This window comes from Protomyctophum bolini (genome assembly GCF_963924005.1).
Source record: "Protomyctophum bolini genome assembly, chromosome: 19".
NCBI lineage: Eukaryota > Metazoa > Chordata > Actinopteri > Myctophiformes > Myctophidae > Protomyctophum > Protomyctophum bolini.
In genome coordinates this window covers 34,009,963-34,022,639 of record NC_137880.1, presented here as the reverse complement: position 1 = coordinate 34,022,639, position 12,677 = coordinate 34,009,963, and the positions used below count along the sequence as shown (strand labels likewise).

General features: G+C 41.7%; 2 protein-coding genes across 2 annotated transcripts; both read left to right on the top strand.

Moving 5' to 3' along the window:
- Positions 1-1,361: 1,361 nt before the first annotated feature.
- LOC308334688 (uncharacterized protein) lies at positions 1,362-7,475 on the top strand (the record flags this gene model as incomplete). The annotated part of the gene is made up of 10 exons (XM_080791493.1): positions 1,362-1,453; positions 2,998-3,059; positions 3,423-3,518; positions 3,889-3,972; positions 4,074-4,166; positions 4,373-4,593; positions 4,787-4,980; positions 5,670-5,752; positions 5,894-7,351; positions 7,470-7,475. The coding sequence occupies exons 1-10, from the start codon at positions 1,369-1,371 to the stop codon at positions 7,473-7,475; spliced, it is 2,382 nt and encodes a 793-aa protein (XP_080647619.1). The 5' UTR covers positions 1,362-1,368.
- On the top strand, positions 7,448-11,078 carry LOC308334032 (uncharacterized protein). The gene is made up of 2 exons (XM_080790610.1): positions 7,448-7,845; positions 10,882-11,078. The coding sequence occupies exons 1-2, from the start codon at positions 7,490-7,492 to the stop codon at positions 11,006-11,008; spliced, it is 483 nt and encodes a 160-aa protein (XP_080646736.1). The 5' UTR covers positions 7,448-7,489; the 3' UTR covers positions 11,009-11,078.
- The last annotated feature ends 1,599 nt before the right edge of the window (positions 11,079-12,677 follow it).

The following is a 12,677-nucleotide window of genomic DNA, read 5'->3' as shown; positions in this document are numbered from 1 at the left end:
CAATTTGGAATTAAAGGCTTAATTTGTTTAACTTTCCAAGGAAATCCCATATTCAATAGCTCAGCATTGCAGGCAATCCATAGTCCAGATGCAGCAGCATTTGTGATTTGGTTTTTAGGGTCAAGGACCTACTTTTGGTCCATAATACAGTTTCCCCTACATATACGTTTGGTCATCTAGTCTTGTAGTCAGAGCAGATAAGCACTAGCTGTATATAGTAGCTAGTAACTAGCTATATAGTAACTAGTAACTAGCGGTATATAGTAGCTAGTAACTAGCTGTATATAGTAGCTAGTAACTAGCTGTATATAGTAGCTAGTAACTATATGTGTGCCAGAGTACCGGTATCAATCACTTAAGACCTCTGTAGGAGGATGTTAAAATGGGTATGTCATAACCAGTTTACATTCACTAGAGGAGTCCTGGACCTAATTTAATTACATTTCATGAACCTAATTTAATTACATTTTAATTAAATTAGGTCCATGTGTCATAACTGCTCCACAGTGAATATGAGCATCCAAGAATTGTTTGGGCACTCATCAGACCTGTGCTCAACTACACCTCAGTTTAAGTGGACCTACAAATAGACCTGCAGTCTAAAAACATTGAAGATTAACAACTGAAGATCAAGATCAAAGCCCTGTTCCGATTAAATGTTAGGATGAATTGAACACGGTGGACCCGTCACCCTATTGTAAACAAGTGTAATGCTTTATGGTGTTGTGTCGTCCACAGTTAACAGTTTTGTATTGAGTTGTGCTTGAAATGTACTGTAATTCTCCAATATGTTAATACATCTGTCAATAAATCAACCAATCAATATTTTGTATTCAATGACAAGCTGGTCTTAAAGAGCTGGAGAGACAGGGAGACCCCTGTTACTGAACAAACACTGGTAAAACCAGACCAGTCTTAAGTGAGTAGTGCAACAGCGCCCCCTGTTGGTACTCTAAACATGGGGACATTGCTGTTCCTTGGAGTGGTTGCACCCCATAGATATACAGTCTATCTATGGTTGCACCACTCAATAGGGACATATGCTGTTCCTTGCTCAAAAACGTTTTGTTTTAACCAATAAACCCCACGGAAATCCCATGTAATGCCTGCTACAAACTTCATATCAACCGGCTACTACCATGATACAGATGAGTTTGCTGCCATGTCAGGAGGGGGCGGGGTGCTGGCCAGGAGGAGGTCCCAGCGACAGCGTGTAGAGGCAGGAACCTGAGCTCCCTCACCTTGCCATTTTGTCATTTGCAAATTGTGCATGCACCTGGGATTACTACTGCATTGATCTCCGAATGGTTCTCGTTTCATAGACTTTCCATGGATCAGAAGCGGTGGTGAAGTGCAAGTGAAAGTGTTATGATGGAAATGCAGGAGAAGGCCAGCTGGGATGGACAGGAGGAATCAATTGTCAGCGATCAACAAGCAAAGTGCAGGCCTCAAGGTACAGTGCATTAAACGAGATGCATACAAACAATCTCTGATTCTATTGTTGAGGGGCGCTAGTCACTCCAGCTATGTCAGAGCTTGGTGTGCAAACAGCCAAACACAAACTTAGTTGTCCTACACAATTAAATGCCATTGACAATGAATGGACAATTGTGTAAACACAAACATTGCATAGACACGAACATTGAAGGCAAAATAGAGGATGCAACTGTGATTGACCGGAATCAATGAGATGATGTATGATGATAAGAGTATAGCCTCGGAAACCCAGACGTTTTATTTCCTGGAAGAAATCACACTGGTGTGATTTATTTTTAAATTTGTGATTGGGACAGAAATAAGTTATTTTGCTCCTTTTTCATTCCAGTCAAATTGAGTGTAATTGTGGGTTGTGGCAGCTGATTGCCCAATCATCAACTATCTTGTTGATGAACCAGACATAACAGCACCTCATAATATTTTTGTTCGTGGGCCAAGAAGACAAGTTCAGTTAGTTTCATCGTAAAATGCCAATACCATCCCATTCGGCATTGCTCTAGGAGAAAATACAGCTGTAAAGCTGTCACCCCAGGCTGTGACAGAGTCCTGTTCTTACCTGCTTGCAATGCTTGCCGCAAATAAAGTTACTATACTAGTGTGAGCTTCAATGTGAAAGTACTGTTACTGTCATGGGGGCTTTACAGTGCAAAGAGTCAGAAGGCCATGGCCCTTTAGTTTTTGAGTGGTGCAACCACTCCAAGGAACAGCAATGTCCGTGTTCACCTAATGATTAGGTCCTCTAATGCAGGGGTTCCCAAACTTTTTTGGACCAGGTACCCCTTTTGGGGTAGATATTTTTCCAGGTATCCCCTCATCCTCGCAACACGGATAACAAATAAATGTATACGTCTAAATGTAGACGTTTAAATGTAGACGTCTAAATGTAGACGTCTAAATGTATACAGACGTCTAAATGTAGACGTCTAAATGTAGACGTCTAAATGTGTACGTCTAAATGTAGACGCTAAATGTGTACGTAAATGTATACAGACGTCTAAATGTAGACGCTAAATGTGTACGTCTAAATGTAGACGTCTAAATGTAGACGTCTAAATGTGTACGTCTTCTCTTATGGGGGTCCCTGGCATATCTTTTCAAATGGGGGTCCACGGGCTAAGTAGTGTCAATTTGGGGGTCCTTGACATGAAAAAGTTTGGGAACCACTGCTCAACACTTTAGCACTTTATGAACAAAATAGATGGGTCCCCCCTGGAACTCCCTCAGGTACCCCTGGGGGTCCCCGGACCCCACTTTGGGAACCACTGCTCTAATGTATGCCTGCGTTCACCACTTCACCTATGTGTGTCTGTGTTGGTTAATGAGCACTAGTATATGACTATGAGTACCAGTAGGGGCGCTGTTGTGCCAGAAACAGAGAGAGGGATAGTGCTGCACTGTTGCCTGCTAAATGAGAGAGGGAGAGAGAGAGAGAGAGGTGGAGGTGGAGGGGGAGTTGCACCACTCAGTTCACACGGGTGTGATTTTTTTTTACTCAATTAGGTGAAAGGGAAGTGGTACAGAAGAGAACTTTCACAAGGTGGATGAATGTCTTTCTGCAGAGAGTAAGTAAGCAAATTTTCAAAATGTTCCCTTTTCCCCTCATTCTACATTATCCTTTCCCTTTTTACCTCCTTTTATGATGATTTCTTGTTTTCTTTTATATAGAAATGTATATTTGTACGTCTCTAAATGTTCTGATTCTGATGCATGAATTGAAAATGGTGGACCCTATTGTAAACAAGTGTAATGCTTTATGGTGTCGTCCACAGTTAACAGTTTTTGTATTGAGTTGTGCTTGAAATGTAACTATTCTGCATACTGTTAATACATACTTCAATCAATCAATCAAAAACCCATTGTTTTGCACTGCATTGCATTGCAACTCGTAAACAATGTAAAAAGTAACTAAGGTATTCGTTTTGCAGTGTGTCCCTCCAATCGAGGTACAGGACCTGTTCACAGATATTCAGGATGGGAGAGTACTTATGGCATTACTGGAAGAACTATCGGGATACAAACTGGTAAGATTTAAGCTACAGGAAAAGCTAGCATTAATATGAATCATTATCATAATTGATGCAGTTTCCATGCCATCAATCAGTCACAGGTGAAAACGTAGAGCTTTAATGTCTTCAGGCTATGATTATTTAAGTCGTTGGCGTTTACTAGACTGATTGTAACAAGTCATGTTGCCACACTAAAGATCAATACACTATTTTGCAGTCATTATGACCGTATATGTGGCCATTTAAGCTGGCAAAATATCTTGCATATGAATCCCAGCTGTACTCTCTTTGACATAAATGATGTTAATCAAGAATAATTACTAAAGATATGGTATTTTTAATAGTGTATGTGTATAAAAGTTGCTAGTGTAATTTGTTCTTGTAGCTATACAGGTTCAGGCCATCGCCTCACCATGTTTTCAGACTGAACAACATTTCCAAGGCCCTGGCGTTCCTGGATGACAGACATGTGGGTGTATTGGAGTCTTCTGATAAGTTATATTTTGTCCTTTTTTATGTTTTGTTTTACTCTCCAGTCAAACTAATTTCTCTTCACTGTCTTGTTTTCAGGTGAAGCTGCTTGGCGTTGATGCCTCGGGTATCGCCGACGGGGTTCCTTCTGTTGTTCTTGACCTCATGTGGAACATTGTCCTGTTTTTCCAGGTTAGATGTCTGTCTCTGTATCTATTCCATCTTTGACCCACTTTCATTTTTACCCACACCTCCACACCTCTTCCTGCATTTATTTCTTTATTTCTTTCACCCATCTTTTGCTCTCCTCCCTTGCTCTATTACCCATTGTCACTGGCACGCACGCATGCATGCACCCCACAGATCTACCATTAACACATTGTTTTTGTGTCCCACAGATAAAGGGAATGACAGGGGGGCTCCAGAAACGTCTCTCCTCCAGCCTCACCTCCTTGTCCACAAGCAGCTCCCTCGGTGACCTTTCATCCCTGTGCGATGACATCATCAGCTCCTCCAGTAGCACCCTTCCAACCAAAGGCAGAAAGGCTGCCATAGCAGCAAAGCACCATGGGAAAGCTATCAAGACACTTCTGCACTGGGTTCAAACATGCACGTCAAAGTGAGTTGAAAAGTCAAATGAAATAGTAGTAAAAGTAAATTGCTAATCTATGGCTATATTCAGTGCACGGAAATGTTGAATGAATTAGAGTGTAAAAAAAACACGTTCATATGGACGAGAAATCGGGAATATTGGTGTTTACTTTGGTCTTTGTTTTGCTTGCATCGGCCTACTTCTTTGGTGACTGTCCCAGGTTCGGAGTAGAGGTGTATGACTTTGGGAAGAGTTGGAAGAGTGGCTTGGCCTTCCTTGCCATGATAAAGTGGATAGACCCTGCCCTGGTGGACCTAAGAGACAGCCTGACCAAAGAGCCCAAAGATAATGTTCACAGAGCCTTCATGATTGCCCAGCACAATCTGGGCATACCTCCCCTAATGGACCCTGAAGGTAGAACATCTTAAAACACTGCTGGTTGTTGTATTATGTATTATTTTCTCCAATTGTCTGCGGACAGTGTCTAACCTAACTGGTTTAGACGGGAGCAATTGAATTATGCATATCTCTGGCAAAACAAGAGATATCACATAGGCCTAAGTCACAACCTGATGTGCATGGAACTCACTGTCACTAATTCACTGATTATGCTCGTATCTCAAAGATATGTACAAATCTACTACTAAAATGTAAATGTTCGGAAATCGAAGAAAAGCTGGCACTTTATAACAAAATATCGGCCAAACATAATTTCATAATTTGTATTTTAACTTATCTGACTATGTGATTGTGGCACCCCCTGCTGGGATAACCTGTATAATCTCTATAGATCTAGAATTATTATAGAAAAAATGAGGCATCTTGCTGGAAATGTCTGTGTGACAATAAATAGTCAATTTAGAGTGCTGTTTTCATCATTTACAATTTTAATAACACACATTTTCAAAATAATATAGAAGAAAGTAAGGTCCGCACACTGAGCTCCAAAAGCTTAAGATTTTATTTTCTCACATCAGACAATCATTTTCAAAATAAGACCGACCCGGATGTGCATGGAACTCATGTGCAGGCCAATTTATAAAGTGTTGAGTAGTTAGGATTGCGCTCAGTCTGTCCTAATGTGTGAATCATTCATTCTGCAGATGTAATATGCAGTTCACCAGATGAGCGGTCCATCATTACATACGTGTCCATGTTCCTCGAGCATTATGCAGGGGTCGATGAGGTGAGCAGACCGTTTCCTATAATAAGACGGAACGTTGCATTTATAAATATAACACCATTTTCAAGTGACCTTAAAATTCCTTCAGGACATTATTCATATTCATTGTATATTCATTCCACTGATACTATACTCTATATACAGGAGTACCCATCAGGCTTTGAAGCAAACATAAACGTCCCTGAGATCCCGGTTTTCACATCATCCGAGTCAATCAGCTTTGGTGAGTCTCTTGCCCAGCAGCACCCAGAAGCCCAAGCCCTGCTGGACGGCCTGGAGAACACAAACGAGCAGTTGTTGTGGAAACGATGGGGAAATGGTTCGCCACGGCAGATGAAATCCAGCTCCATTCATCTGAACGTGCAACATACCTCAAAACTGTCCAATACTAAGAGTATCGTTTCATCATACAAGCCCCAAAGCAGCATGGAACCAACCATGGGCAGTGTATCCACACCGCGATCGAAACAGAAGAACTCTGCAAGTACCACACATCCAAACAACAGCCCACTACGACTCGACATAAAAATCGTCGACCAGGAGGTCTGGTCATGGATGGAGAAAGCCACGGAGGTCTCCTGCAAGCTGTGCATGGATGACTTCTCTCATAGCTCTGAGGAAGGGATGTACAACCTGTCAACCCTGGACTCGGATGAGGAGGAAGCCTTTAGCTACATCCTGGAACTGAACAGGGAAGTCTGCCAATCCTCTCACGAACACGAGGGACAAAGGACGAGGGCTGAGATGGGAACAAGAGCACAATTGAGGAAGGCCACACCAAAACTTCTGAACATATCAGGGAAGGGCTCTGAACACTGTCACACCCCACATCAGGAGAGCAGCTCCATCACACAGGATAATGCCCTGCAGAGCCAGCCTAGGAACAGAGATGCGCCTGCGGATCGGGACAACATGAATGAGAAGAAAAATGAAGGTAATTTGGGGAATGAACAGCAGGAAATAACACAGGTCACTGAGCTCAGAGAAACGGTGAATGATAGAGATGAGGAAGAACACCCGGGGCATGAAGAGAGAAGTGAAGATGAATTCAAGGAGAGAGCTGAGCTGTATGTGAGGGATGACAATTATGATTATGAGGAGGAGGAAGATGAGGGACAGGAGGACAGGGAAAATATTAGATTTGTCAGGCAGGAAGGGGAGGCAAGCTGTCAAGATGGGGTGGAGGAAGAGGTAAATGTAGATGGTGTTAAAAAGAAAGGAGATTTCCCTCCAGAGAGCACCAATGGGGAGGACACTGCGACATATATGAACCGTGAAATACCAACGGAAGAGGACGATGATGATGATGATGAAAGAAATAATGGTGTGAGGAGCTCAGAGTGTAAAGAACTGGCTGGCAGGACACAGGCTGCGATCTTGGGAATCGAGGCAGGGGAGGAAGTGGACAAGGGTGATGTCAGTCAGGGGAGTGTGCAAAGGACAAAAGAGCTTGCAGAGTTTAGCGACAGCCCGGTTGTGGCCGGGACGTCACCTATGGACCAGCTGTCCATAGGTGAAGTCCCTGATGAGAGAGAGACGGAGAGAAGTGAGGCAGAGAAGCGGTACTCAGGGCATTCAGGAGATGAAGCAATGGAGAAAGAGGTCAGAGAAGAGACAGAGGCTAGAACTTTTGGAAATTTAGAGCCCATGAAGGAGAAAAGAAAAGTAGAGATTGAAGAGGAACGTGAGAGACAATTAAAGGGAGGATGGGTGGAGGAAGGACTAGTTGGGCAACGTGAGATGGGAGAGCAAAGAAAGGAGATAAGAGATGTTTCAAGGAAGATAAAGTTGGTGGAAGACATCACTGTTGTGAATTCCGTCAAATTCACAGAGGAAAGCCATGACATCTCTACTGTTGAAGTTGACTGTGGGGTCAGAGAGGTGACTGGGGTCACGGCGGAGAATCGAAGAGAGGCTGTGACCGGTGCAAAAGAACAGGAATTATGCCATGATTCTGGAGATGAAGACAAAGTAGAGGAAAGCAATGGAGTCATGAATACAAATTATCTTGACGAGGTGAATGCAATGATGAAGGACGAGGAATGGCAGGATCAAGAGGAGAATGAGAAAGATATCTACCTGATGGAGAAGAACGGGTAGGTGATCTAATGCTCATTCATAATTGATGTCTCTTGCATTACTTATAATTACAATGCTCTTAACCATCCTTTCTTCAACATGTCAACCAAAGTTGTGGTATAATGTCACACCCATGAACTTATTTTCAAAGTCTTATCAATCATCACCTGTACAGAGGGGTGTTTATATGATTACCAAACAATATAAGCTCAGATTTATTTATTATTTATTTATTATTAATTAGCGGCTGTTCACGTCAAACCACTCTTTTACAATCAAAAGCTGCTGAAGATTCTCCCCAAAATATTGCTATCATCTGCAAATTAAACAAATGTCAGTGTTTCGGTGTGGATAACTTGTATAATCTATATACAAAACTAGAACTGCACTCTGCCGAGTGCATACTTGCTTGTTGCACACTAGTAGGCCATAAATGGCCTACTAGTGCGCAAGCAGAGCACGCAAGTACTTTCGACCGCTGGAAACTATCACATCTCAGTATCTCTGTGAAGGAACGTTTGAAATGTATAATCATTACGTGTAACTATTTGCTACCTAACTACTTTTTGACTACATTGATATGTGATGAAAAAAAAGGTATATAAACTGGTATATAAACTAAAATATATTATACAGTATAATTATTTTATTACTTATTGTAAATTGTCAATTGTTTTAAATGTATTTCATTTTGTACTATAGTGATATTAATACTAAATCATGATCAGAGTAATATGTGTCTCTAACTTCAATTTCTGTAATAATACTTTCAAATTTGTTGAAATATACATGATCTAAAATACTTCCGAAATCTGTAGTTGGATTTGTATCTCAGTGATGACGTAAGAGAAATGGTCATCTGTGTAATCTGGTCCCACCAGATACCACATTACGTCATCGTTGAGAGCTGGGACCAGAGTACACGGTGTGTATATGTATGACTAGCTCTCAGTGATGACGTAAGAGATATGGTCATCTGTGTAGTCTGGTCCCAGCAGACCAGGCACAGATTTACAAATTACAAATCACATTACAACTACATACAGAGTATGTAGTTGTAATTTGATTAGCAGTATACTGTGGTTACTTGGTTCCAAAAAGTGAAGCCAAGTTTTTTTTCAACCGTAAGTCTGTGCCTGGTTTGCTGGGACCAGTTACAACATTACGTCATCGTTGAGAACTGGGACCAGAGTACATGGTGTGTATATGACGTAATGTTGTAACTTGTAACTTGTAACTAGTCCCAGCAAACCAGGCACAGACTGTATGTAGTTGTTCTAGTTACAACTACATACAGAGTATGTAGTTGTAATTTGATTAGCAGTATTCTGTGGTTACTTGGTTCCAAAAAGTGAAGCCAAGTTTTTTTCAACCGTAGGTTTGTGCCTGGTTTGCTGGGACCAGTTACAACATTACGTCATCGTTGAGAACTGGGACCAGAGTACATGGTGTGTATATGACGTAATGTTGTAACTTGTAACTTGTAACTTGTAACTAGTCCCAGCAAACCAGGCCCAGATTTACGGTTGAAGAAAACTTGGCTTCACTTCGAAGAGACCAAGCGAAATGATTACTTGCGCGCTCTGCTTGCGCAAGTAATAACCGTGTGTCTTTATCTTTTCTACTATCTTCTGCCTTTATATGAAAAATAGTAATAGTAAATAGTAAGTGATGACGTAAGAGATATGGTCATCTGTGTAGTCTGGTCCCAGCAGACCAGGCACAGATTTACAAATTACAAATCACATTACAACTACATACAGAGTATGTAGTTGTAATTTGATTAGCAGTATACCGTGGTTACTTGGTTCCAAAAAGTGAAGCCAAGTTTTTTGCAACCGTAAGTCTGTGCCTGGTTTGCTGGGACCAGTTACAACATTACGTCATCGTTGAGAACTGGGACCAGAGTACATGGTGTGTGTATATGTATGACTAGCTCTCAGTGATGACGTAAGAGATATGGTCATCTGTGTAGTCTGTTCCCAGCAGACCAGGCACAGATTTACAAATTACAAATCACATTACAACTACATACAGAGTATGTAGTTGTAATTTGATTAGCAGTATACTGTGGTTACTTGGTTCCAAAAAGTGAAGCCAAGTTTTTTTCAACCGTAAGTCTGTGCCTGGTTTGCTGGGACCAGTTACAACATTACGTCATCCTTGAGAGAGTACATGGTGTGTATATGACGTAATGTTGTAACTTGTAACTTGTAACATTACGTCATATACACACCATGTACTCTCTCAAGGATGACGTAATGTTGTAACTGGTCCCAGCAAACCAGGCACAGACTTACGGTTGAAGAAAACATGGCTTCACTTCGAAGAGACCAAGCGAAATGATTACTTGCGCGCTCTGCTTGCGCAAGTAACTACATACAGAGTATGTAGTTGTAATTTGATTAGCAGTATACTGTGGTTACTTGGTTCCAAAAAGTGAAGCCAAGTTTTCTTCAACGGTAAATCTGTGCCTGGTTTGCTGGGACTAGTTACAACATTACGTCATCCTTGAGAGAGTACATGGTGTGTATATGACGTAATGTTGTAACTTGTAACTTGTAACTTGTAACATTACGTCATATACACACCATGTACTCTCTCAAGGATGACGTAATGTTGTAACTAGTCCCAGCAAACCAGGCACAGATTTACCGTTGAAGAAAACTTGGCTTCACTTCGAAGAGACCAAGCGAAACGATTACTTGCGCGCTCTGCTTGCGCAAGTAATAAACATTTTGGGGCACAATAGAGGGTATGCGCATGCATAAAGTGAATGGCAGATCGAGTGGCAAATTGAGTGTCAAAGTGAATTTAATGTTTAAAGTCATTTAATGGAATCAAATAGGACTTTTCTGTTTGGATGTATGGGCTGTCAAGGCCAGAAAGTAGTGTTTTGCCACTCTGTAGGCATTCCTGCATAACTCCTGGGTATGATGATGATGATGTCACGTGCATACCCTCCATAGTAATGTTCATCATATTGAGGTAATCGTCTTTTGTTTTTGCCTCAATCCTGAATAATTTGTTTGTTTTTATTTGCTTTCCTACAGTGAGGGAGCTGTGATGACTCAATCTTCAGCGGCATCTTGTGAAGTCACCGCATCAGAGCTGGAGATAATAATCACTCTGTGGATTCTCCTGTACTGCTACTTCATCCTCCCTCTTCTAATGCAGTGAGTCTCAACCTTTTCCATGTCGGGGACCCCCCATTAGGCCACGGACAGCCCTTCTGAGTGGGCGGCCATAGTTGAACGGGTAGAAAGACTGCACATCCTGGTGCCTGGCAAGGACTGTCTAAAGAGGACGAGACGTGAAGGCAACATGGCGTCGCCCATACGTGTCTCGTCCTCTTTAGACAGTCCTTGGTGCCTGGTTTATGTGTCAAAGTTCACAATATGTTGTAGATGTGCAAGAACTTGTAGGTGTGCTACTAAAAAAAGAAAAAGGGAAAACCTTTGGCAATGTTCACCTATGTATAATGTCATGACCAAAATAGAGACGGCTGGTTGAAAGTGGTACAAATCGGGCCACATCGACTGCATAATAAATTGATGATAGTGATACTGTTGTCAAAAGAGTCAAATAATTACCCATATATCAGCCAGACTGATTAGTTAACTAAAACTAATGAAATAAACTAAACGCTTAACCTCTAACTGCTCTCTGGGCGCTGCCCCATAGTGCCCACTGGTACTGTTATTTAGTATGGGTTAAATACAGAGGAAACATCTCACCGCCTGCAAATATACAGTGACAAATATCTCAAGTGACCAAATTATTATTTGTCTACACTATAAAATCCTTCTCATGGGGCCATTTGGTTCCATGTACACTCTTGGAGTCCCCCTAAGGGTTAATTTGGACCCCTGGTGGTCTCCGGAACCCACGTTGACAAACGGTCCACCCCACTTAATTCTTCATAAAATGCACACTCTGGTCTCAGATCATTTAGTATTTATGCAGCTAAATTAACACATTTATGTGATTCCTTTTGCCAAATGAGATGAATTGGGTTATTTTAAATCGGGATAAAAGTGTTCCAATCAGTATCCTGTTATGCAGTTATTTGGCAAAAATGATTGCTTATCACAACACCCTATACAACCGGGAAAGCATATGTGTCATTTAAAAGAAATTGCATTGGCTAACAAAAATAGCAGATGTACAAGTGTGAGAACTACTGATTTTAGAAGGCATTCGTAGAGCCAGCCTCAGGTCTTAATGGGTTAAAATTCACTGGTCACAAGTAGGGTGACCAGATCCAAACTGTTCATTTGAGGGGAAGAAGGTATTGCTTGTGTGGGACGGGACAGGACGGGGTTTAATAGCAATATTAAATTATTTGATGTCATATTCGACCATAGGCCTAATAATTATTATTGCCTATCGTTTTGTTATATGGGTGGTATGGGCGACTTGATACATGTTGATACTAGCGACTTGATACTAGCCTAGGCTAGGGGATATTTCTCATGTTATTTTAACATGCTTAAAAACGCATCTTGCAGGAAAAGAGAGAAATCTAAAACTGAACTGGACTAACTACTAGGGCATTTGACTATCCCACGAAAAGGGGGACATCGGGTCACCCTAGTCACAAAAGGGGGACATCGGGTCACCCTAGTCACAAAAGGGGGACATCGGGTCACCCTAGTCACAAAAGGGGGACATCGGGTCACCCTTGTCACAAGGACTGAATGCATTATGCAATAGGCTCTGCTTTTTTGCAATGTCTCAGGCTACTTATTTTAAAACTGCCTCCAAAACACATTGTGGCCACAGGGTGGCAGTGCTGCACCATAGCCGCCAACAGTTTTGTACCAAGGACAGCTTGCATGTATAACAG

What these genes read in the sequence shown, in the direction of transcription:
- LOC308334032 (XM_080790610.1), top strand. Translation starts at nt 7,490, where the DNA reads ATGGGAGAGCAAAGAAAGGAGATAAGAGATGTTTCAAGGAAGATAAAG. An exon ending in TACCTGATGGAGAAGAACGG is followed by an intron (nt 7,846 to 10,881) that starts GTAGGTGATCTA and finishes GCTTTCCTACAG; the next exon opens with TGAGGGAGCTGTGATGACTC.